This window comes from Poecilia reticulata, chromosome 18 (genome assembly GCF_904066995.2).
Source record: "Poecilia reticulata chromosome 18, P_reticulata-male-v2, whole genome shotgun sequence".
NCBI lineage: Eukaryota > Metazoa > Chordata > Actinopteri > Cyprinodontiformes > Poeciliidae > Poecilia > Poecilia reticulata.
In genome coordinates, this window is record NC_088847.1 from 11,755,670 (window position 1) to 11,781,530 (window position 25,861).

Sequence of the window (25,861 nt, forward strand, 5' to 3'; positions counted from 1 at the left end):
TGTAGAGGAAAACACTTTTAGAACTTAATTCTGTTATGATTTCTGCCTCATTTTATGCGGACCGGCTATTCTGACGAGATTCAGTTCACAGAGTTTCGACGCAGCCTACAAAAGTATTGGAAAGTATTGGAACGTATTGAAACGGTTATCCTCCAGATGTGGAGAACTACGGAAACATTTTCAGACCATACGTTTTAATCACAATCTCTAATTATCATTTAATTTCTTCAATCTTTCTTACTTGTCTGTCTTTCTCTCTTTTTTTTCCTTTGCATATTCCATATTTAAAGCCTGTTTGCTATAGAAACATTCATCATAAAGTCATTGTAATAATTAAAAAGAAGATAAATAACTGAGAACTCTGGAAAGCTAAGTCTGAAAAAACGATGGAAAATACTTATATTCCTTAGCTCCTTTCACATTTAAAACCTAAACTCTGCTGAGCCATCTGTCAGAGTGAACCTTTGCATTCTTGCTTGTTGGAAAATGTGAAAAGAATTTGAATTTGGAGAGAACCTGTACTTTTTTTCCACATTGTTGATGAACACAGCTGTTATGACTTAACTGTATGAAACCAAGCTTCTTGTAAATTGATTATGATACTTTTTTAGCCTGATGATTTTTGACCATCGTAATAGTGTGTCGTTGTAGAATGGTGTTAAATGGCCTCACTGTTTTCTTGGCTGTCGTTGCTCCAGCCAACGATCAAGTACGAGGAGCAGCCCGACTTCGTCACGGCGACAGGCGGCACCCTGCACCTCTACCAGCTGGAGGGCCTCAACTGGCTGCGCTTCTCCTGGGCTCAGGGCACCGACACCATCCTGGCCGATGAAATGGGTCTGGGCAAAACCATCCAAACAATCGTCTTTCTCTATTCACTGTTCAAGGAGGTACAGCTGGGATCGTTTCTGCTTTATCGCGTTTTCGGATTCTGTCGATTCACCAACACCGTCCTTGTTTTTGTTTTTTTTTCCTCACAGGGCCACACAAAGGGTCCTTTCCTGGTCAGTGCACCCCTGTCCACTATTATAAACTGGGAGAGGGAGTTCGAGATGTGGGCGCCTGATTTTTACGTGGTGACGTACACGGGAGACAAAGACAGCCGAGCCATCATCAGAGAGAACGAGTTCACGTTCGACGACTCCATCAAAGCCGGAAAGAAGGCCTTCAAACTCAGGGTGAGACGGCGCTAACGGTTGCTAACAACTCTGACTTTTTTTTTTCCTTTCAGAAAAGCATCAGTTTGTTCTTCTTCTGTTGTTTTCCTTACTGCAGCGTGAGGCTCCCATTAAATTCCACGTCCTTCTGACCTCCTATGAGTTGGTGACCATCGATCAGACGGCGCTCAAGTCCATCGACTGGGCGTGTCTGGTGGTGGACGAGGCTCACCGCCTCAAAAACAACCAGTCCAAGGTGCCGCTGCTCTGTTAATGCTCGGGCTGAAACATTTGTTATTTGTTGACCATTATTTGTTGAAATAATGGTCAACCAATTTAGTATTAGATTCATCGTTAACTAGGCTATATGGATTCAAACGAAAGCCAGGTTTTGAAGAGCAGCATGGTCATAACCAGTAATTAAGTCAAAACTGTACAGAAATTATAGAAAGTTTGCATCCCATTTAAAAAAAACAACAACCCTTGTCTGTAATTATGATTCACCTAGAACTCCTCATTTGGTAAGCTGTTAGCTTCTCCTGGCTCAAATTCTGTAAAAAACAAAATCTCCTTTAAAGTGTCTTTTGCTGTCCAATTATTAAATTGGTTGATTCAAAAATTTGTCAAATAATCTACAAATGATCAAGCGTAAACTAAAAGAATGCTGTGTTATTGCATTTTGGACAAAATATTTATTTTCTTATTTATAAAGGGAACTGTATTATTTATTCATTTCATGTATTTCTAATATTGCCGAAAGAAGGCCTAAGTTGTTAAATGAAAAATCTGCTGAATGTGCACACTATTTTATCTGATTAATCATCCGAACAATCGATTCCTAAAATAATTGTTGTATGTCTGTTATAACCAGGATGTGTGATAAAAATGATCTTTCCTTAAGAAACAGCTGAAAGACTTCTTTTGTTAATGACGATAGGAGTCGGATTTGTCTTTTTCTGCAGTAACATGATCAGTAGAGCTCAGTTCTTTCTTTCCATATTTGCAGTTCTTCAGGCGTTTAAATGACTACAAAATCGACTACAAGCTGCTGCTGACTGGAACTCCTCTGCAGAACAACCTCGAAGAGTTGTTTCACCTGCTCAACTTCCTCACCCCGAATCGCTTCAAGTACGACTCCTCTTCTTAAGCAAATGTTTTCCCTTTCTCCCTCCGTTACTAAAGCCGGATGGCTGTTTTTCATATCGACTCTCTTCTTCCGCGCAGCAACCTGGAGGGCTTCCTGGAAGAGTTTGCCGACATCTCCAAAGAGGACCAGATCAAGAAGCTCCACGACCTGCTGGGGCCTCACATGCTGCGGAGGCTCAAGGCCGACGTGTTTAAGAACATGCCGGCTAAGACCGAGCTGATTGTCAGAGTGGAGCTGAGCCCCATGCAGAAGTACGCTTCACACAAATAACTAGTTTAACAATTAAACGCAACGGGTGTAACGGTACGTGTGTGTGTGTGTGTGTGTGTGCACCATCAGTCACAGGCGATCGTGACTCAGTAAGAAGGTGCACACATGTGAAATGAAAATAAGCCTCGAGTTACTGTGTAAGACACTCCACGCCAAACTAATGCCTAAATAGGTGGTTGGAGACCTACATGGTTGTTTTTATTTACTGTTGCTTTCCAAATTATCTTGTAGTTATGCTCTTATGGCAAGACATTTGTGGCTTTTATTCTGTGTCCATACTATAAAGAGTCATTTTTGCCTACTAGTTACTAACTTGCTGTATGCGCTTTGCTACAGTGTAGCTAGCACCATTAAATATCAGGCACCAACACACACTGAATTAAATTTAATTAAATTTCTTTTATATGTCCTTACACAGTTGTAAACATTTTTAGCTCTACTTTTTAATCTTACTTGAAGTTAAGGCTAGAGAATTTCAAAGAAACATTTAATATGTTTTTTTTATTTCCATAAGAAGTAAATTTCAGCTTTGGACTTAATAAAATGTTTGCTTGACAAATAGTCTTTAGGACATTATTTAATTCAAACTGGATGAAAGTTTTCGACATGTTTTTTATCAATGCAAAGTGAATTTAACAGGACTTCCTTAGAGTGCTTCTCACTAAACACGATTCATAAATTTCATTGTCCTTTTTTTTTTTTTTTCCTGAGTGTTATTTTCTCATTAAAAGAATTTGTTTTGCTTTGCACTGATTATTTTTTTCCTAATTTCATGGCTTTGTCGTTTTGCTTTGGGATAAACAGGAAGTACTACAAGCTGATTCTGACCAAGAACTTCGAGGCTCTGAACTCGAAAGGCGGAGGAAACCAGGTGTCTCTGCTCAACATCATGATGGACCTGAAGAAGTGCTGCAACCACCCGTACCTCTTCCCTGTCGCCTCCATGGTGAGAGCGAAAACATAGATACGGCGGAACATAAGGAAACATTTATACAAAATTAAAACTCTATTGAAAGCCTAGAAAGTTGAAGTTTGTTTTCAAATAACCAACTTTCTTGAGCAAATAACTTTAAAAAAAAAACCTGAACTTGCTGTATAGCAACATCCTATGGTGAGATGTGGTAGTGCAACTCTCATGCCCTAAATTCAGCCGGCAAACTCAAACGAGTCCCCCAGTGTTAACTCTTTTGTTTTACACGTGTTCTTGCAGGAAGCCCAAAAAACACCCAGTGGGGCGTACGAAGGCTCGGCCCTCACCAAGGCCTCTGGGAAACTGACGCTGCTGCAGAAGATGCTGAGGAAGCTGAAAGATCAGGGGCATCGAGTGCTGGTCTTCTCACAGGTAGAAAACACACACACAGACCGTGGATAAACACGAAAAAACACAACCACATGCACGTTTTCTGAGCAACTTCATGAACACACTCTGAAGTTTCAGGATGGGCGATCAAAGATTTCCTCTGTATCTTTTTTTTTTGTAGATGACTAAAATGCTGGATTTATTAGAAGATTTTCTGGACTATGAGGGTTACAAGTACGAGAGGATTGATGGAGGCATCACAGGCGCACTGAGACAAGAGGCCATCGACAGATTCAACGGTAAGACAGGAGAGGAGAATCATTATTATCATTATTAGGGCTGTAGTGATAAAACATAAGAAGATACACAATATTAGGTTCAAATGTTTTGAAGAACAACACAGAAATCCCCTTTTTTGCGTTTAAATAAAGTCCCGATCTGTGTTTATTAAAAATGTTCAATCAGTTCCTTAATTCCGTCCAGGTTTCACTTCAGGTTTCTGTATTTTTCAAGCATGTTAAAAAACATTGAAATCAAACGACTTTACACGTTAGTGTTTTAATAAACATCCAGTCAGTCAATTATACAGTCTTGTGTTTATTACTATTTAAATTTTAACTTCATACTGCCTGTTTGCACACATTGTCACATTTTATTTCTGTTGAATACAATCCCAGTTATGCTGGTATTTAAAGTGCATTCACTCCACATTTATTTTTTTTATTTATTTATTTCTCCCTCTCACACTTGCAGCTCCCGGGGCGTGTCAGTTTTGCTTCTTGCTCTCCACCAGAGCCGGAGGTCTGGGCATAAACCTGGCTACGGCCGACACGGTCATCATCTTCGACTCCGACTGGAACCCCCACAATGACATTCAGGTGCAGTTCAGCTCCTCCGCAGTGAAGGTTTTCGGTATCATCTTTATCTGCGCCTTAACGGAAACGGGGCTGTTTCCCGCGCAGGCATTCAGCAGAGCTCATCGCATCGGGCAAGCCAACAAGGTGATGATCTACCGTTTTGTGACGCGAGCCAGCGTGGAGGAGCGCATCACCCAGGTAGCCAAAAGGAAGATGATGCTGACCCACCTGGTGGTGCGGCCAGGTCTGGGATCCAAGGCCGGCTCCATGACAAAGCAGGAGCTGGATGACATCCTCAAGTTTGGGACGGAGGAGCTCTTCAAGGATGAAGGAGAAGGTGAGAAAATGACGCGTGTCGGGCTGTGGTTTTAGCTAAGCTTGCTCTGCTGATTGAAACTATATCAACTGAAACGATTAATCGGTTTAATCGTGATTAATCGATCAAAAAGGTCGTCAACGAGCACTTTGATTAATCGCTAACTAAAGTATAGTCAACAATTGTATGGTTTTAATGTATCTCTAGTATGTAAAATAGCTTTAATAGTTCAATGAAAAATCTGCAAAATGCAACAATTTTTGTTTTCTGATTAATCGTCATAATAATCAATTACTAAAATAATAATTAGCCGCAGCCTCTAACGAGCTTTTACGACTCTGCCTCTGCCAGGTATGAAGAACAACTCTGGGGACAAAGTCGAGGACGAGGGCAGCGTCATCCACTATGACAGCACCGCCATCGAGAGGCTGCTGGACCGCAGCCAAGACGCCACAGACGACTCGGACGTCCAGAACATGAACGAGTACCTGAGCTCCTTTAAGGTCGCCCAGTACATGGTCCGAGAGGAGGACAAGGTGAGATGGAAGCAGGGGCGACGCAGAGTCACAAAGTTGCGCTGACGTGTACTGAACGGATTGCTTCCTGGCAGGGCTAAAGAGAATTTCGGGGTATGCAACGTTGTATTGTTTGTATCTCGGATGTTAGAGTTAAAACAAACTCTTTCTTGTTTGCACACACTTGTCACAAACAGCGAAAGTTCTGGTGTAGAGTTTCTTTTACAATTTGCATTACACTGAAAAAGAAAGATTGGAGAGACGTGGAGCTCTCTAGTATTGAGGATGCAGAGCGGAATCATCCAAAATAAACATTTTAATTTATTTGGTCTTCGGCCCAGAAACTGTATACGCTCCAGGGAGGCTGCTCTGCTGCAGATTAATGGCAACGCTGTCGTTTCCTTTCCAGAGAATATTAGTTAACCTAGAAACTAAAGGCTGCCAAGTTTATCCTTTTGTATCATTTTGACACTATCTCTATATCAGGAGTCATATTGCAAACTCCCTGGAAACCCACAATGAGAAAAAAGAGAGCTCTTCTTCTTATTAAAAGGCGATGATGATAAAAACAAAAATAAAAAATCTGACAAGTAGCATGTAAAAGATAAAGACTGTCAGAATAAACTGGTACCATGTCGATGAGGGGCGTTTTTGCCCAGTTTCTAACGCAGCACCAGTTTTGCTGCTGAAACAGGAGGAAAGCCTCTTTCAACAGGAGATGGAGGCGGGTTCACTGGTAACTGCAGCCAATCAAAACATTTGGTGTGCCATGTTTAAAAGTCCAGAGGTTAGGGTTGCTTTAAAAAAAAAACACACAACCCAGTGAAATCACTGTACTTAAGCAAAAAGTTAAAGTTGGATTATAACTCAGACTGATGGTCTCTCATCTTCACCTGTAGGAGACTTTAAATAGGAAAATACGCTATTTATAGCCGTGCCGAAAGATTTTCCCCGATTTCATGAATGTTTTTGTTTCCCAGCTGCTGGTGCAGATGAGCAGGCAGATGATTAGGATTGCGCAGCGTTCACAAGCGCCGCTTCGCTCGTTGTTTGAAATGGCATTAATGGTGGCGATATTAACGCCTCTGCTGGCAGAGACACCGCGGCTCCGACATGCCGCAGGGATCACGAGAACAGCGCTGGGCTTGTTTACATCACATCTGTCTGACAGAGTTCAGTTAGTTTATGTGTTGATCTAAATGATAAATCTCCCTCTCACGGCAGAAGTAATTATAGAGCGGTGCAGTGTGATGATGAATCCAACGAGTTAATTAGACTGCAGGCAGGCCTCGACACATCCTGACTTTTTATGGCTTTTGAATAATGTTTTTAAATTCAGTCAAGACAGAGGTTGGTGTCATTGGACCAGAACATCTAAAAACAGCCGTATTTACTTACTGACCTTGGATGGGATTAAATTGACCTCCACCAATGATGTCAGGAACTTTGACATCATCTTTCACCAGATTAAACCTTCAAATTCCCTATTAAACATGTTGGCTTATTAGTTCCTAATGTATCTAATGCTAAATTGTTTTCAGGTTGTCTAACCAGCTCCTGAACATCAGTCTAGTCTTGTGGCAGAATCTCAATTTGATTTGCAGTTCTACTGAGTCGCTGTAGATATGGTGGTGCATATCTACAATATCTACATCTAGAATGGTAGATATGGTATGTACTGCACACAGTACAGATATACAATAGACAAGATTCTAGATATAGATATTGTAGATATGTATATTGTTTATCGTTTGCCATTTCTCGTGATAAATTTCTTATCATGACAACAATTTAGATTTATCATTATTATGATAAATTCTAATTAATCATCTTTAAAACCTCCCACCCCCAGCATTGATTTATAGTTTTACTATTTTTTTCCACCATTTGTTCAATGAAACCATCAATAAATACCAACAAATTTGGAAATACAATTACCGTGTGCAATTTAGTGATACAAATTACCCTGGGAATATTTTTCAAAAGCGTTATTTGTGTTTCTGTGACTATAGTCACAGTTACCTGAAAAATATGTAATAAATAGTTCTCAAGACCTTGTTTGTGATAGCAACTTTAATTGCTATCGCAAAATATCATGATAAAACGTCAAGTCCGTATTGACCACAACTGACGTTGAGGGTCGTTGTGACCTCTGACCTCTCACCCCAGTTTGTTTTAGTTTTCTGCCACAAATTCAGCTGTGCTCTTACCTTACCTGCTCCGTCCCCAACGTGACTTCTGGCAAACCGTCCCCCCGCTACTGCACATTACAGTACGATGAGTCTGCTGCATAATTAGCCTTTTCCAATCTGTGTGCCTGTAGATTGAGGAGATCGAGCGGGAGATCATCAAGCAGGAGGAGAACGTGGACCCGGACTACTGGGAGAAGCTGCTGCGGCATCATTACGAGCAGCAGCAGGAGGACCTGGCCAGCAAGCTAGGTAAAGGGAAGAGGAACCGCAAGCCTGTGAACTACAACGACGCTGCGCAGGAAGACCAAGGTAATGACTGGCTTTGGATCTGGGGAGGCTCACGTGAGTTTGGCAAAGTCCTGCCAGCTGTTTCATGCTGCCGATGCTGTAGGAAGAGGATCAAGCTTGTGTTTAAGAAAGAAATATTGTTTAGGACAACCCAATTTACTGGATTGGTGTTTTACCTGAGAGGCGTTGGGGTGTAAGGCATTATTTGCAGAGTGGAAGGGAATGGGCCTGGCCTATTGACAAAGCACCGTGTGCTGTTTCAGAGTGGCATGCTGACATTTCAGATAACCAGTCCGAATACTCCGTGGGCTCCGAGGAGGAGGACGAGGACTTCGACGATCGGCCAGAAGGTAAGGAGCGATAAAAACAAGGAAAGAAATACAGAAGACGACACGTCAAATCGATAGGAAACTGCTTGTGAAAGATTGTCTGGCACATCCTGCATTGAATCACAGTCTGACTTTGATTTAGTCGTTGCGGCTTTTTCTGGCAGAACCGCGTGAGTTTAGACTGCCAAGAATTCCAACCATCTCCTACAGGAGAGAAAGATGGAAGAAAAAACTTCAATCATATCAGGAGTGTTTTTTTAATTTTTATTATTCCTTGACATCCACCGGCGATAAATCTAAGGATAAATCTGTAACATAATGTTAATAGTCTCTCCTTAATCTCAGCTAATATTCCACCGTGGCTTGTCATGGTTTCTGTTGGCTGCTGTCGTTCGCAGGTCGGAGGCAGTCACGTCGACAGCTGAGGAATGAGAAAGATAAACCTCTGCCTCCTCTTCTGGCCAGAGTGGGAGGCAACCTAGAGGTCTGTCCACCGAAAAACAAGTCCTCCTTCAACTTCTGGGCTGTTTGATTGTGATTATTTTGGAAATGGGTCTAAACCGGCTCCCTGTTTATTTCATAATTAATGTGAAAAATCTGATCTTAAACGAGAGTTCACTGTAAAGCTAATCCATTTCTAAAAAAAAAAAAAGGTGAATTTTCTTGTTTATTCTGATAGTAATGTAATTACATTGGTCTCCATCGCTCATGTTTTGACTCTAAGTTTATTTTTTCATTATCAAGCTGTTGAACTTTCTCAGAAAAACGTTTTTTTTGTACATATATAATAACGTCTCCTGGAGCTACACCAGTGGTCCCCAAACTACGGCCCGGGGGCCGGATCCGGCCCTCCGCCACATTTGGTCCGGCTCCCTGAACAATACCAGAGAGCATTCAGATTTTTTTTCATCTATTGTATTTTCCGGTTTATATGTGGATTTTTCTTCAACCACCAGGGGGCTCTTTAGCAGGAAGTGTGTCCTGTAAACTGTGGGTGTTTTGTTTTGCATGTTGTTGGACTTTTAGGGAACTGCTTGACTTTTATGTTATTTAATCAGTACAATTGTTTGCTAGCGGTAGAGCAGATGAACACACGTGTTTGTTATGAATGCCGCATTCCAGATTTCCCCCAATGAAATGAAACAGTTTCAACCTGCCGTTGTGTGAAAAAAATGTAAATAAGTTCAAGGGATTTAGATACTTTTTACAAACCACAGGTGTTTTTTCAGCTCTTCAACTGTCACTTTCACTTGCTTCTTATTCCCTCGATAGGTTCTTGGTTTCAACACACGGCAGCGCAAAGCTTTCCTGAACGCGGTGATGCGTTGGGGTATGCCGTCTCAGGACGCGTTCTCATCTCAGTGGCTCGTTAGGGACCTCAGGGGGAAAACCGAGAAGGAATTCAAGTAAGCAAAAACAACAATACAGCTGGAATCAAGTCTGTTTATCCTCATCTGACTAAGTAGTTTTGTTTTTTTTATCAACTTATTGCCTTTTCTTTTTCGCGCAGAGCTTACGTGTCTCTCTTCATGCGCCACTTGTGCGAGCCCGTCGCCGACGGGGCTGAGACGTTCGCCGACGGCGTCCCAAGGGAGGGCTTGTGTCGGCAGCTCGTCCTGACGCGTATTGGCGTCATGTCTCTGGTCAAGAAGAAGGTCAGAAAATGACAGACGGGGCAGAACAGAGATGGTTGTGACCGCATTTTAGTTCTGTTAATCTGAAGCAGGAGGTTTGTCAAAAGGACTAAAGGAGAACATGTCAGGTTTATAGATGTCAAATGATGTTTTCCCTTTGGCTAGTTTTGTTAGCACACAGTGTGTCCGCGTCTTAAAAAGTCTTAACCTCATGACATCTTTCATTCACTGAGGCATTAAATGTCTGAAATTTATTTTAAAAATTTGTTGGCCTGTAGTTAATCACAGGTCTTAAGTTTTGTCTAGACTGGACTATTAAATCTTTTATATTCAGTTTTTTTGGGGACTTTTCAGAAAATGTCTGAGTTGAACTCTGTTAGCTAGCTAGCATTTCTGTGTCTGTCATGATTAAGTGCAAATTTATCACCAGTTGGCAGGACGAAATGCATACATTTCTGTGGACATAAGTCTTGCATTCCATTCATAATGGTCGTAAAAAGGTCTTAAATTTGATTTAGTGAGGCCTGCAGAAACTCTGTTGTAACTTTAAAAAAAACCCAAAAAGACAACATCTCCCTCAAAGAACACACAGTTCTAAACAGTCTGACCAGACTTAAAGCCCATTTGATCTTTTCTCTTTTTTTTTTTTTTTTTTTTTTTTGCCCATTCTGTTTCCCAATCATCATGTAACACCACAGGATGATGTTTAGTCTAACTCTGCCCAAAGAATGAGACCCTCCTGATCACTAACAGCAGTCTGGAGCTTTTAGAAATGAGTTTTTAAACAAACGTTTCGGACCGAGGGGTGACTGCGGCTCGGGCGACAGTGTTGGCTGCAGCGCGTCGAGTACGAGCGCAAAGTAAATAATTGTGATCAAAACTAAAATTTCCGTAAATAAGCATAGTAGAGGTTCCTCAAAACGTCAACTGGTGCAGCCATTTCCCTCCCCCCGAAACAGAACCAAGTTGGATTCTGATATTTAAAATTCAACATCAGTCAGAAAACAACTTTGATAAAAATGCATGTTAACTGGTTAGAAACTCTTTAATTGTTGCAGGTGGATAACAAAAAAGAATCACACAAATTCCAAATTTCTTTCTCGCAAAGACCTCCGGCGAGTTGTTTTGATTTTTGCAGCTTCCAGTTTGCCAGTTTATTTTACTTCATTTAAACATCTTCTACCCAGTTTGTGGTCCAACCTGTTTAGACCTGCAGCTGTCCTGTTCTGCTGTCTGTATCGAGGGGAAATGTTTGATAAGCTGCCAAGTCCAAACGGCATGCCGTTGGTTTATTTAGGGGGAAAAATATATATATATTGTAACTGATAAACTATGCACGTCTCAGGCTTTTATTCAATTTCTGTTTTGATCGGTTTTGGCTTCCTCGTGTCCAGATCCAAGAGTTTGAGCACATCAACGGACGGTGGAGCCTTCCGGAGCTCAAACCCGAGGTCAGCGTTGACAAATCCTGCTCCCGGGCCTCCTCTCCCGCCGCAAAGACCGCGACTCCCACACCCGACGCGAGCTTCAACAACACGCCGTGCACCTCGAAGCCAGGTAGCCGACGCGACGGGCTGTAGCTCCAGCAGGGGGCGCTCCAAACTAAAGGCACCCCGGAATTTGACTTGTCTTTCACGTTTGTTTGTTTGTTTGTCTGTCTGTCTGTCTGAACGCACACAGCGACTCCTGCTCCCTCGGAGAGGCTGGAGAAGAACGGGAAGGAGGGCGAAAAGGAGGAGGAGAAGGGGGAGGCTGACGCCTCCGCAGAAAAGGAGAAAGTGAAGGAGCAACAGAAAGAGGTGGACGGCAACAAGACAGGCGACACAGAGGAGGTGAGGCAGTGTCCCTAAAACCCCGACCACTCAGCTGGAGTAAGAAGAAAGTCTAAATTATGTGAGATTTATAGAAAAATTCAACTAACGGAGAATATTTTCATCATTTTCATAATTAAAGCATAAACTTTTATATGTAATTATAGGCTGGTGTCAAACAAGGTGAAAGTAAAGCCAACACATTTAATGGCCATTGTACACATTTACATACACAAACTTGATTTATAGTTTTTTTTTATTCAGTCATCAAACAGTTTTTTTATCCATACTTCAAAACACTGCAACAATTTAAACAGCTTGACTGAAACAGTGCAGACAAAAGCACGAGGTTCATATTTATGCCTGTCCTACACGTCAAATTAAACTAAATTAATATAAAAAGCTCAAATCATATCACTTCTTGCATATAAATCAGTAAAACAACAGAAAAGAAACAAAATAAAAACCGGATGCAGCACAATCTGAAGTTATTTTACTGTAAAGACATCAAATATTTTCCTTCTCTAAAATTTTGTGAAGACCCAGTAATGAACAGGCCGACTCCTAAGGCCAGACATGTTTTCCAAAAAATATGACCTTTATGCAAGAGCTGTAAGGAGTAGCCCGTTGGTAGCAGGAAGTGAAGAGTTCCCCTTCCCAGTTTACCGTAACCCACACAGGGAACACCGCAAGCATGTGGTGACCAGATCAGATAAGAACGAAATGAGGCGATTTTGGCTCGCATGGAAACCTCTACATGTGACGAGAGACTAACACATCGTCAGTCCTGTGGCAAAACACGGCGGTGGCCGCATTATGCATTTCGTCAGGAGCGACAGGAAACCAGGTCAGAGTTGATGAGATCCAAGCTGGATAAGCTAAATAGAGGAAAACTGGAAGAATCTGTGTTAGAGGTCGCAGCAGATAAACAGCTACAGGGGAGACATTTAGCTCAAACATACTGCCATCTCAATAGACTCCAGCTGTAATTGTAAAAAAAAAAAATAGAAAATTCGTAAGATGTCGTGTGGGTTTATTACATAAAATCCTAATGAATATAGACTTCAGTTTGTACTTTTATTCTAATGAAATCTGAAAAGATTTTGGGGAAAATTTGGTGAATAAACCATCAAGTTCTACAACCAGATTTGCTTATGTCTTTTCAAATATCTTAAAAGCTTTGCGTAAAATGTTAAAATATACTAAAAATGATTGTCACTCTTCTTGGCAGCTTTCGTCCTCAGCAAAAGAATCGTTGCAGAAGGCATCGCCGAGTCAAAAGACGGACGGCAAAGAAGAGAGTAACACCAAAGAGGACGACAGGAAGGAACCGACCGAGTCGTCAGCATCAGAGGAGAACAAACAACAAGAGGACAGCAAAGAGGAGAGTAAACAAAACACAGACGTTACAGAAAAGAAGTCGGGTAAATCACGTTTACGCTGTTCCACATCGGTGGATAAAAGTAATAATAAAAAAAAAGATCTGTGTGACTTAAGAGAGCTTGTACTTGCAGAGGGAGAGAAGTCCGGGGAGGACAAGGAGAAGGAAAAGAGGGACGAAATGCGAACATCTTCAGAGGCAACAGAAGCCAGGGAAAAAACCGAGGCGTCTGACCTGAAGAGAGGTGCGATAACCTTCTTAAAAATGATGGAATAAGTTCATTACTTTTGTATAATTAGGTGTCTATTTTTGTAACAGAAGAGGTCAAAGGTGAAAGGGATGCTGGGAAAGAGATCAAAGCAGCCAAGGAGGAGACGACAAAGGGTAACGGGAAGCCTCAGACCGAGCGGCCGCGCTTCATGTTCAACATCGCAGACGGCGGCTTCACAGGTCAGCTCTGGGTCTTTTGGCTTTTATAGAAGAATATTTTGTCAGTCACTAAAAAAAATATCTTATGATTGAAGTAACATCGATAAAAAAATCCCTGAGCTTCACAATATAAGGACTTATAGTCACAGATGAGGGCTGCACTGCTGTTGAAATGTAGAAGCATTTGCCTGGTTGGATGTGTGATTTCAGCTAGTTACACATGACATTTGGTGAAAATAGAGAACTAAGAATGAAGCAACATCTTTGTAAAAGTAGGTTGTGATATGTGGGATGATATTTCATGGGAAATGCAATGTCATCCTTCCAGTTATTAATGACTAAAAAAAATCTTTTATTGGGATTGCATACTTAGAAAAACTCCTAAATTTGAAATGACCGCATGTTATTTGCAGTATATTTACTAGTTCTTTTTAATAGTCAAGTTTTTCAGGAAAATACATTCAACTTCTACTTTCTTTTTTTTTTTTTTAAAGAAAAACATGAGCTCATTTGAAGAGAAAGGCGTAATTCAGGAAATACTTTTAACCAGTCGACCGAAACATGCGTCCAGTTGTCTAAACAACATAAAATGTCCCACTTATGCAAACATGTGACACATAAGTCCTGCTTTCAGAGGGTTCCAAATTAATATCACCAAGGAGCCAAATTTACCCCGAACCTGATCGTGAACCCAGAAAAGCTGCGGGTGTGTGTGGCGGAAAAACACACCTGCTGCAGTCGGAACTCGGGAAGGTAAGCGATCTGAAAGCGGCCTCGTTGTTTTCCTCCTGCAGAGCTGCACACTCTGTGGCAGAACGAGGAGCGGGCTGCCATCTCCTCGGGTAAGATGAACGAGATCTGGCACCGTCGACACGACTTCTGGCTGCTGGCGGGAATCGTGGTGTATCCTTGACAGCGGTTGCCCGGGTGATGACCCCGCTGTGTTTGTTTATGTTTTTTTTTTTTTTTTTTTTTTCCTACTGGAAGTCAGAAAGGCAGCTTAATAAGTCAACAAGCCAGAAGGAGCTTTGTAAACGGGCAATATGTGTCTGCTAGAAGTTGATGTTGTTCTATACAGGCAGTTTTTGGATTAAACTAGTACCAGCATGTTCACGCATCCTTAAAAAGTCTTAAAGTTGCATATCTATGTCTTAAATTAAATTACAAAAAGTAAGTTTCCCAGGAAAAACATGAATCACAGATCTTAAATTTTGTCATGGCAGGGCCATTTAATATGGTTGGTTGGGCTGGACTGTTCTGTGACTCGAGGTGGTTGAGGCTACTGTTAACTAGCTACTAATATAAGCTAATCCCTTATGCTAGCTTATATTAAAGAAAAGCTGCGGGTTAATTAGCTAATATAAGCTAGCTAATTAAGCTAATATAAGCTAACAAGCTTATATTAACTTATATATATTATCATTTGCACAAATTTATCATAAGTGCAAATGATAAATTTGCACTTATCATGATTAAGTGCAAATTTATTGCCAGTTGGCTGGACGAAGTTTGTACATTTCTGAGGAGATCCAGGTCTTAATTTCTATTCATATGTCTTAACACTATTTGCTAGCTGCAACCTAATAATATAAATTAAAAATATACACATTTATGCTGTGATTTGTTTGTACAATAAGCTTCAGAATCCGAACCTGTGACATTTGCTTTAGTTGAAAATGTCCTAAACAGGAGCTCCTTCTCTGACTCAGACAGTTTAATAACCCTTGACCTGTTCGCCAGACATGGCTACGCTCGTTGGCAGGACATCCAGAACGATCCACAGTTCGCAATCGTCAACGAGCCGTTCAAGTCGCAGGCAAATAAAGGAAACTTCTTGGAAATGAAGAACAAGTTTTTGGCTCGGCGTTTTAAGGTAGGGCTTTTTTTATTTTTACGCTTTGCTTTTGATGTCTGATAGACATTTATCCAAGTTTTCTTTTTCTTCTTCACATTTTCACTTCACGAAAAGAAATAGTTTCCATTGCTAAAAAAAAAAAAAAAAAAGGGTTAAAACGTCTCAGCATCTTCCGTCACCTGACTGTGTCCAGCGGTTAAATGACGGATGCCCCTAGGCCCACATATCAACTGAGTGGTACTGCTGACCGCTGCACTTCTGGAAGGGCTCTCATCCTGTTTTTGAGCGGTTTGCATGTTTCAGATCCTTCCCTCAACATCCTCATTTACTGTATCTCCCACTCCTACTGTTTCTTGCCATCTCCCTTTTACCAAATTCTTCAAGTTTTTCTTAAATCTGGTGACAACAGTGCACACACACACGCACACACACATATAAAAAAAAGGAAAGTTTCTCATAAATTTCCCTCCAGGACACCGTCAGCTGTGATTGGTTGTGTAACACGACTCCCTGTTTTGGAACACTGCTATATATAGCCAGGTTTTCCTGGACTCACTACTAATTCACAGTTTGTCTGAATTAGTCATGAAATGCCTGCAATACAGTTGTAAACAAGAGTGGATTTGCTGGCAAATATGAGATGAAGTCTATATTTTTTGACTCAGGCTCCTGTTTTTTTTTTTTTTTTAATCCATGTTTGACGTGTTCGTTTTTTTTTTAACGGTGTGCCAAATAGTCAGCGCAAAGAGAATATTTCTGAGTAAACTCGCATTTTATCCGAGGCACCGACTGTGTCAGTTTAACGCGGAAGCTTTCATATTCAGTCGACGGCTTTCCACTGTTATTATAAGCATTTAATTCATCCTTAAATTACACAAAGTGTTCAGAAATTACATTTGACTGAAACCTTGAAACAATTCAAACGGATTTTCCTTACAATTTTAAACGTTGTAAGGAAAATGAGACGTAGATTCCTCGTATTTTTCTCTTTTTTTTTTTCTCGTCAGCCTAAATAAACTCATTCTGTTCCCGAGCGCTTAATCCCTTGTTGATTGTGCATTACTCGAAAATAAACTAGCAATCAAATTCTTTGCTCCATCTTTTATGACCCATGTGTTGTCCTGATAGAATCACACATGGTGAGTAGTGATTGGTTGTTGCACACAGGATACAGAGTTTCAGATTACAGGAGAGGAATGTCAACAAGACGTGTTTTTACTGTGGAAAACGGAGCATGAGCGAAAATATACCCATTTTGGACACTACAAGTGTCTTTTTTTTAAACTTTTATTATTATTATTATTATTATTTGTCTCCTACAGAGTTTGTTTTCTATTTTGGTTTATGTGATAAAGAAACAAAAATAACCCAGTTAGAAGTTGAAGGCTTACAATGTCACTAAATACTTCAAATTTAAGATTGAAATTTTGTGCACATTGTTGCACATTAGAATATTCCTGCACAAGTACATTCAAAACTAAAGCATATTAGGACGCCAGCAACACTTATTACATGACTTTACTTTATAAATCAATAAAATAATCTGATATTCTCAATACCAGAAGTTGCTGCGGCCAATTGATTCCCAGAGCTTTGTCTCTGTCCCTGGAAGTAAATAAACTTGTGCCAGTGCAGAAACTTTTTGCATAAAATATGGAGCACTGTGTAAAAAAAAAAAGAAAAGAAAAGAGGAAAAGGATAAAAAACTTATTTTTAAATCCAATTTCCAGCTCCAGAAACTGTTAACTGTAACAGCGCATCGTTATTGTGAGGTAGAGCTGCGTTTCCGTTGGTCTGGAATGTCAAAACTGGCATCTGGGAATGACGCGTTGTGAGTTGGAAAACTACTGTGAGCCAATTTGAGCTGACCTCGGCGCGTCCGTCCGTCTACCCGTCCCGACCCCACGTCCTTCCAGCTGCGCAGCCAATAGGAGCGGAATCATGCTCATTTCACGTTTTCAAACAATAATAAAAAAAGCATTTTCACAATTACAGATCGTACAGTACTGTGTGTCCTTTATTTATGACTGAGGAGTGTGTAAAAGCAGTTTATTTTTGTAACTTTTGTACCCGTGCCATCCATATTACGTATTGAACTCGGGGTGACACGGGAACCTTCGTCTTTCCTACTTGATTGGTTGTTTATGTTCGATTTTCAGACTCGGAAAATGAAAAAAAAAAATAGACTTTTTAGTACTTTGGTCAAACGACGACAAGGTCAAAGTACCCTTTTATAGCGTTTTCTCAAGGTTTTATATTTTTCTTCCAGGGAATCAAAGTTTTTAATAATTTAATCAATCATTTAATGTTTTCTTTAATTTACCCTGTGAAGGTCTTACTAAACATTTTTCCTGGGATTTTGGTTAAAATGCTTTTATTACATCAGATCTTTATGGACTTTGTTGCATCCAGCTTGAAGAACACGTTATCGCTACGCTGATACCATCATTTCGAAGAACAACTTAAGATTTGACAGGACCTGCAGGTCTGGAAAAGACTGCTAACTGGTAAACGATTACAAGAGAGCGACCAAATATGCAAACCACTTCATAGTTTCCTTTATCCTCAGGTTTTTTAAAGTTTCAGTGACTAACGTTGGGATTAATCTTAGGAACTTCTGCTTTTTTTGTGAATTAGCTAATTGAACAACTAAATGTCTTTATTGTTCTTATTTAGTTAAGGGTTTGTTTGGTAACAAAAATGAAAACATGAAGCTTTATCTTGCAAGTCTTGCATGACTTTTTTTCTGGTTCTAGATGCTTCACCTGGCAAAATTTCTGTTGGTAAATAAGTTAGTTAGTCGTCTGAGATTCTCAGATAAAACAAAGTAAAGTTCTAGAGAGAGAGAAAAAAACATGTGTTGCTACCCCATTTCCAAGGAACAGTGAAACCAGCATGACTTGACATTATGGTTAAGTGGACAAAAAAAAAAAATGAGGAAGAAAGATTTCCTGTATGGAAGAAGTGACATTTTCCTCCCACTCAGTAAATAGGAATTTAACATTTTCAGACCCGAAACTAAAATATCCCTTGTTGCCCAATACCTAAGCTTAAATATTTACCGTGGATATTGATTCCCAAGCTCCATAGGAACTTGCGGAATCGGTTAAATATTTAGTGTCACAGCTTAATAATCAATGTCAGATTATCAATTCTTCATGTAATACAAACATGTATTTTACTGGGTTTCTAACTTTTATGTCTTCCTCCCAGATTTCCTCCTTTATGACATAATTTCATCCGAGCTTCCATCCATATATTGAGCCCCTGGACTGTCGTTTTTCGATATGTAACGAGTCGTTTCCTTGCTGGCAGCTGCTGGAGCAGGCGCTGGTGATCGAGGAGCAGCTGCGGCGGGCGGCTTACCTCAACATGACCCAGGACCCGAGCCACCCGGCCATGGCGCTCAACGCTCGCTTCGCCGAGGTGGAGTGCCTGGCCGAGTCGCACCAGCACCTCAGCAAGGAGTCGCTGGCAGGGAACAAGCCAGCCAACGCCGTTCTCCACAAAGGTGAGTGACAACGCCGCCACGTCGATACGGGACGCGGTTCTGGTCATGACTTTAGATGCACATCTTGGGCATGGATGTGATGTTCTTTTTGGTATTTTATCCCTGATTACACTTTTTTTTCCCCCTGAATGTAAGGGGCAATATGAACAATTATCACAATATTTTGTGGTAATATATTACAATAATGATGGAAATTATTTAAAAAACATAGATGGGTAACTGTGTAGTTTGAAAAACGTTCCTATTTGAAACATTCTTCACCAGGACACCAGTCACTTAAAGAAGTGTGATTTATATCACTAAGCTGCACACAGTAACTACATTTAACCATGTCTTGGAATTCACTGATATTTATTGATGCTCTCGTGGAAGAAACGGTGGCGAAAATGATATATAAAATAAAATCATTTCCCATAATACTGTGCTTTTTTTTTTTACTTGATTGATTGAAAATGACCTAGACAACAATAAATCTTAATTTTTTTAAATAAATTTTTCATGATAAATGACACATGAATAAATAATATGCACCCTTAGTTGTACAACAGACGACTTCAATCATTTCTGAATAAAGAATTTGCTGCTTAAGTTTAGATTTACTGAGGGCTTTCTGGTAAATATAGACACAAATAGACAAAGTTTAAATCGTCTGACCCCAAACAGTCACCCTCTGATGAAAGAAAATTGATTGGGGTGTTTAAGGAGAATCCATTCCCACTCTCAGCCTTGAGGTTTTGTTCTTCTGTCCCTTCAGAAGAACAAAACAAGATGCACGACAAGCCACAGTGGAATGGTTTAGATCAAATGATATTTATTAGTTAACATCTTGTGGAGAAAGAAAGTACGATGTCCAAAAAAATATTTCCCCCTAAAATCCACAGCTAGGATCCACCTTTAGTCCTTTTAAAAAATTTATGGAGTATGACTTGAAGTCGAGTCTGGACCAGGAAAACCGACCGACCTTACTCTGTTACAGCTCTTAGATTTATGACCCTTCAAACGGCTCTCCAAAATACTGCCATGGCGCCGAGATGAAGAAGTTTCTGTTGAGCATTTTCTGGGCAGGAAGGTGTCGCTGCTAAAAATATGAACGCAATCAAATCAGTTTTGTTGCTCATCTTTGACTCACCCCGGCCTGTAATCGCCATCGTCCTGCTTATTATTTTCCCGGAAAATAATTAATTTTTTTAATTTGATGGGTTTTTTTTTTTTTTTTGGACTGAATAACAAAAGAAAAGTAATTGAAGTGACATTTTAAAGGTTAAAATCCTGAAAGTGATTGAATACTTGGTCGTTTTTAACACATCTTCGGTTGTTTTTTAAAATAAAATAAGATTACAAAAACAGGCAGAATCATAACCAGAACTTTAAAGATGGCTGCAACAAGTATGTGGCGTCTCTGCAACATGCAAAGGCCCATTTATCTTAACATCACGTGACCCCCGTGTGAATTAAATAAACTTTTTCTGATTTCATTTTTTAGGCTTGTCTCGATTCAACTCCAAAGTCTCCCATCAGAACAATCCCATGTTGTCAGAAACCTTGTCACATTTTGGGATGGGAACTGACTTTAATTTCCATTTTATAATTGACGGTGAGAAACTCGGCCAAGGATGTTTAGGCAACCGGATTCAGGGAAAAGTCGAAGGAAACAAAAAAAAATTGGCAGACAGATAATCACAGGCAAACAATGAAAGAGATACAGATCAACCCATCTGTTGTGCAATCTTTCCTGCCGTGCCGACCGCACGACTTTGCCCCAAGAAAGCTTCGGTCATGTAGAGAAGATAAGCTCTCGCTGTGTTAAGTGATGGCTCCAAACACTTCCTCTCTGGCTCCCAAGTGAGCCCGTCCGTGTTTGTGTTCCAGTATTTATCCTCGTTTTTATCTGAGCTTGTGATCAACGATTAATTTCATGTAAGGAAGTGATGAAAGAGAGATCAAGAAAATAAACTCTCATATCTGATAAATACGATGCTATCTAATAGTCAGTGTCAAGAGAGAAAAAAACAAAGTAAAATTAAAAAAATTTCTCTTTGGGTGGTTAGAATAAGAAATATGTCGATTTGTTCGGTAAAACCACCCAGCATCGTTTGAAAGCTGTTTTGTAACAGCTTTTTGCTTCTTGCTTCTTCTTCTTCTTCTTGTCGCTGCAGTGCTGAACCAGCTGGAGGAGCTGCTGAGCGACATGAAGGCCGACGTGACCCGGCTGCCCGCCACGCTGTCCCGAGTCCCGCCCATCGCCGCCCGCCTGCAGATGTCGGAGCGGAGCATCCTCAGCCGGCTCGCCAGCAAGGGCACCGAGACGCACACGCCCCCGGTCAGCAGCCCACACACGCATCTCAACACACACACACCTCAACACACTTCGACACATGGGTTCACTCACAAGCTGAAACCTGCTCCGTCCGCCAGCGGAAAAGCAATAGATGGAGGGCGTCCAATGAAAACACACTGCCTTTTTATTCTGTCACCCACCTGCTCTTCTTGACTCCACAATCACTTATTCAGCATTTCTTTCTCAGCTTGCATAACATCCAGTCAAGGTGCTTCTTTTGTTTTTGTTTTTTTTAAACAACATGACTTTCTCCCGCCTTCGCGCAGCCCATACCGCCGGGACCCTACGCCACCCCTCAGAACTACGGCGCGCCCTTCACCCCAGCCCCGCCGAGCGCCCTGCACATGGGAGGAGCCAACTACAGCCAGATGCCACCGGGATCCTTCATATCAGGTCAGTGTTTTACGGGTACTGGTTTGTCCGAAGCGGTGACACGTAACACACGTTTGTGAATGAGCGGAAAAAAAGAGATGAGTTCAAAGACAAAACAAAACAAAAAAAAAAGCATGATTTTCTGTGGATCTGATAATTACAGCAGTCAGAGATAATTTAGTGAAGCAAAATCCCACTGGGCTTGATGTGTGTGACAGTTTGGCAAGTTGATGATTTAAGAGGGATTTATGTGTGTTGGCGGGGAGGCGGAGGTTTGGAGATCGAGCTGTTGCTGCCTCGGGTGAAGGAACCGATTAGATTAGGCGTTTGTCATAAACCTTCTGCAATAGGAGTCATGAATACTCTTTTTATCTTCTGTTACATTTGACTTCACGATGAGGTAGCAAATTGGCCTGTGATTGCAGCAGGAAACTGATTTATTGCTCTAAAAGCACAGAGACTTCCCCGAAACAAACCCACAAACCTACATAATGTGTAATGTGACTGCAGAGGAGGAAACGGCAAAAACAAAAACGCTTCATCCGGTTTATTGCTGACGTATTCAAATGTCTTGAACTTTTCCACATTTTGTCACGTCATCGTCATAAACTTCAGCGTATTTTGCTAATATTTTAAGATGTACTAAAGTCATAATGGTGAAATGGAAGTAAGAGGATACATGCTCTTCAAGTTTTGTTTTTTTTACATTTAAAAAGTGTTCATGTGACCTTCAGTGACTCAGGAAGCCGAAAAGAATTGTACTCCACACTTTTCAGATTTTCATTTATTAAAAAAAAACAAAAAAGAAAACATTGAAAACATAGTTTTCTTCCTGCTTCCAAACGATCCACTACTTTTGTGTTGGTCTAATGAAATCCCACTGAAGTTTGTGGCTGGAGCATGTCAGTGTGCGAAAAGGTTAAAGAACTGTGAATAGTTTTGCAAGCCTCCGTTATCTCCACCCTCACGGTTCTTCTGCAGGCCCAGTGGCGAAACATTTGACATCGGTGGGTTCTGAAGAAGCACTGATCCCGATAAAGGGTCGAGACTTGATTAGCTGGTAACGTGAGCTGTTTATGCTCAATAAAGCAAGATATAAAAATGGGCCAAAATGTGCTCCAATCATAACAGAAATGCCAGGAATTTTGTCTTTGTATGGTGCTGTTGCTGTGGGAAAAACATTTAGCAAAGGGAATTGGGGGGGGAACATATTCAGGCCTCCTAAGAAAGCCATAAATCTTAGTTTGTATTCTCTTTACTTAGTGTAATAGAATTATTTAGGTTTTAAATTAGTGGCATTGAGAACTACTTTGCTCTAGGAGGACTGTTTTTATATCTGCAGCACTTCATCACCTTGAGCAGCTTGAGTTGTAAAAAAAAGGAGGTGGGGGGAAGAAGTTTATATCTAGGGAAAAAAAACATCTGTGGCAGAGTTTCTGATGTGGCTGCCAGAAAGACACCTGAAATAGACATCGCCAAAAAAAAAAAAAAAAAAGTCAAACACAAACGTGTTGCACTTCTATATTAAGGCATTCTCAAAAGCTCAACAGTCAGCTCAGCAGTTATAGGATCCAACGACAGATTGTGCAATAATAAAGCTCAGTCTGGCCAGGCAGGCATTGTTTCTCCTGAAAAGTTTGATTATTACCAACTTAAGAGCTTTTGAATTAAAATTGCAGAATGTCTAAAACATTATTATTATATTATCTTTTTTTTTTTTTTGTTTGGGCTCCTATCCCACCACTCTTGCCTGCATTTTATCACAACTCACTGTCAGCCGGGTGAATTTATTTTCCCATAATTAGTTCGGCAACAGCATGTGCTCTCCAGACGCACTCTCTGCCCTGCATGTGCGTTCGTGTTCGGAGATGTTTAGATAGCTGAGATGTGGCAGAGATAACCGGTAGAACCTGATACTCCCCCAGTAGCTTTCCTCCAGAAGAAACCACAACACCCAGTACTCTCTCTCTCTCTCCCTTACTAACTCTCTCTCCTCTCTCCCGTTTGGTGTATCTTAAGTTTTTTGTAATTGCAGACCGAGACATCTGTCAAAGGCATTGCATTTCAGCGAGCCAGGGGCCTATCGCTGAAAATGTCATTATGCTCGGCCCGTCTGAGGCCGAGTGTGCCAAGAAAACATTCTGACTTTGTACCAAGGTATTTTCAGTGGGACGCAGACCGCAGCAGGCCTGGTTGTGTAAACGTTGTGTTGTGACTTGTGAACGAGCGGAGGGCTGGGCCCGGCGTTTGGTCGCTCAGAAATAGTTGTGTTTCTCCGTGGTTTTTTGACTCACCGGGGCCCTCGCCGCCGTGAGCCGGGCCGAGCCGAGCCGCGTGCAGTCCGAGACCTCTGGCAGGTTATGAGACCACATTTACAGGCTTGATTGGGGTCATGCTGCTTCCTGACCTTTTATGATTCAGGCAGCGAGAGGGGAAACCAACGGGAGCAGGCGGGGTGGACCAGAGCTAAAATAACAATTCTCAGACTTTTTGCCACCTTGTAACTTCCCTACATTAATGGGAGTTTACTGAAAGAAGGTCCCACACTCGGGTAAACAAAATACCTCCAGAAATATTCTTACTAAGTCCACATCTGCTGTTTTAGCTGCGATTTCTAAATGTGAGAATGCACCAGTTGCTCCAAATGGATGCAAAAGTAGTCATGCACTTAAAGCCTGTCATATTCTGCCACATTAGAGTCACAAACTATAATCTATTTTACTGGGATTCATCTGCTGGGTCGACACAAACCAGAGCACAACAATATGGTAAATGTTTTCTTTTGGGTTTTTTTTGTTTTTTTTTTACAACTGGCCTCCAGAGTCAATACTCCTAGCCACATTTTGCTGCAATCACAGTTGCAGGTGTTTTGGGGTATGTCTCTACCAGCTTTGCACATCCACAGACTGAAATCTTTTCCCCTTGTTCTTCTCTGCAAAAAAGTTCAGTGTCTATGAACATCAATTTTCATAACTTAGCAAAAATTGTCAACTGGATTTATGTCTGGACTTTAACTGGGCTATTCCTGCACATGAACATGCTCTGATCTAAATCATTCCATGCTAGCTCTGAATCTTTAGGATTGTTGCTTTGATTGAAGGTGAATCTTTGTCCCTGTCTCAACTCTTCTCCAGCCTCCAACAGGTTTTCATCCATTTTTCCAACAACTATCTCCAGCTTCCCTATCACAGAAGAAAATATTTGTGACTTTCTTTTAACAATGAATCCCCCCCCCGCTCCCCCCCTTGCCACTCCTCCTAAAAGGTTAGATTTGTGGGGTGCACAAGTAGACAGCCACATACTTCATCTGAAGCTTATCGGTTGATGCACAGTCACAGGGTTTCTGGTTGTTAACATTTACACACACCTTTCATACAATAGCGCAGACCTCCTTTGGGACATCACATATTATGCCCCATACCTGCAGTTTCCTGAAATGCTCTCACACAGAGAGTGCCGCACTTTTCTGCAGACAGCCTCTTCCGTGATCATCAATGTTGTAATTTTCATCCAGGGGTTTTTGACATTTGACTAAATTATTATTATAGTAGTTATTTGATTGAAGAATCAAATGCACAAAAAGTATTTTTCTCCTGCATATTCAAAAACCAGATAGTGGAAGCGAACTAGCTGAAGTGAAATATCTACATTGTTGTCCAAGTGCATAAAACACGACAAAAAGAGTTCTGTTCTGAGATGTTCCAGTAACCTGACCCTTCTTTAAACTTCTCCATACCATTTCTCCTTGAGCTCTGTCCGCTGTGTTATTTGGTCTTCATCGGACTCTCTGTTCACCAATGTTCTCCAACAAGCCTCTGAACCATTCTGTTAAGACCTGAGACCCGTCCCGGGTTCAGATCCCGGACAAGCCCCCAGTTGACATGACGCCACCTGTCATTCAATCCCCTGGGTTTGTCAACAACTGACAATTCAGGAGTCACAATTTTTCCTGATGTAAACCAAAGTTGCCTGGGTTTATCATCACAAATGCCATGCGGTCATAGAGGTTTGGTGATGGAGGTTTGGTGAAAAAAAAAGTTAAACATTGTCAGTGGGGAACATGCACTTAAGACATGCTTTACCCAGGGCACTTAGAGGGTGGAATAGAGTTTACTCCAGTCCCAAAACCCAAACGGAGTCTGGAAAAATGCAAAAGATG

General features: G+C 41.0%; 1 protein-coding gene across 9 annotated transcripts in view; it reads left to right on the forward strand.

The window, feature by feature from the left end:
• chd3 (chromodomain helicase DNA binding protein 3) overlaps positions 1-25,861 on the forward strand; it is a 48,315-nt gene that overhangs the window by 10,774 nt on the left and 11,680 nt on the right. For 6 of the 9 annotated variants that reach the window (XM_008435498.3, XM_008435497.3, XM_017310470.2 and 3 more), the window contains exons 14-39: positions 699-890; positions 981-1,178; positions 1,276-1,413; positions 2,164-2,285; positions 2,382-2,555; positions 3,379-3,520; positions 3,785-3,916; positions 4,056-4,173; positions 4,628-4,752; positions 4,837-5,068; positions 5,399-5,583; positions 7,886-8,063; positions 8,306-8,392; positions 8,770-8,855; positions 9,644-9,777; positions 9,882-10,026; positions 11,400-11,562; positions 11,686-11,837; positions 13,048-13,240; positions 13,331-13,441; positions 13,516-13,647; positions 14,421-14,529; positions 15,367-15,499; positions 18,797-18,992; positions 21,149-21,312; positions 21,597-21,723. In XM_008435498.3, the coding sequence (XP_008433720.3) occupies positions 699-890; positions 981-1,178; positions 1,276-1,413; positions 2,164-2,285; positions 2,382-2,555; positions 3,379-3,520; positions 3,785-3,916; positions 4,056-4,173; positions 4,628-4,752; positions 4,837-5,068; positions 5,399-5,583; positions 7,886-8,063; positions 8,306-8,392; positions 8,770-8,855; positions 9,644-9,777; positions 9,882-10,026; positions 11,400-11,562; positions 11,686-11,837; positions 13,048-13,240; positions 13,331-13,441; positions 13,516-13,647; positions 14,421-14,529; positions 15,367-15,499; positions 18,797-18,992; positions 21,149-21,312; positions 21,597-21,723 (3,868 nt within the window). The remainder of the gene's footprint in view (positions 1-698; positions 891-980; positions 1,179-1,275; positions 1,414-2,163; positions 2,286-2,381; positions 2,556-3,378; positions 3,521-3,784; positions 3,917-4,055; positions 4,174-4,627; positions 4,753-4,836; positions 5,069-5,398; positions 5,584-7,885; positions 8,064-8,305; positions 8,393-8,769; positions 8,856-9,643; positions 9,778-9,881; positions 10,027-11,399; positions 11,563-11,685; positions 11,838-13,047; positions 13,241-13,330; positions 13,442-13,515; positions 13,648-14,420; positions 14,530-15,366; positions 15,500-18,796; positions 18,993-21,148; positions 21,313-21,596; positions 21,724-25,861) is intronic. The other 3 variants (XM_008435506.3, XM_008435502.3, XM_008435499.3) reach the window with 2 other exon arrangements.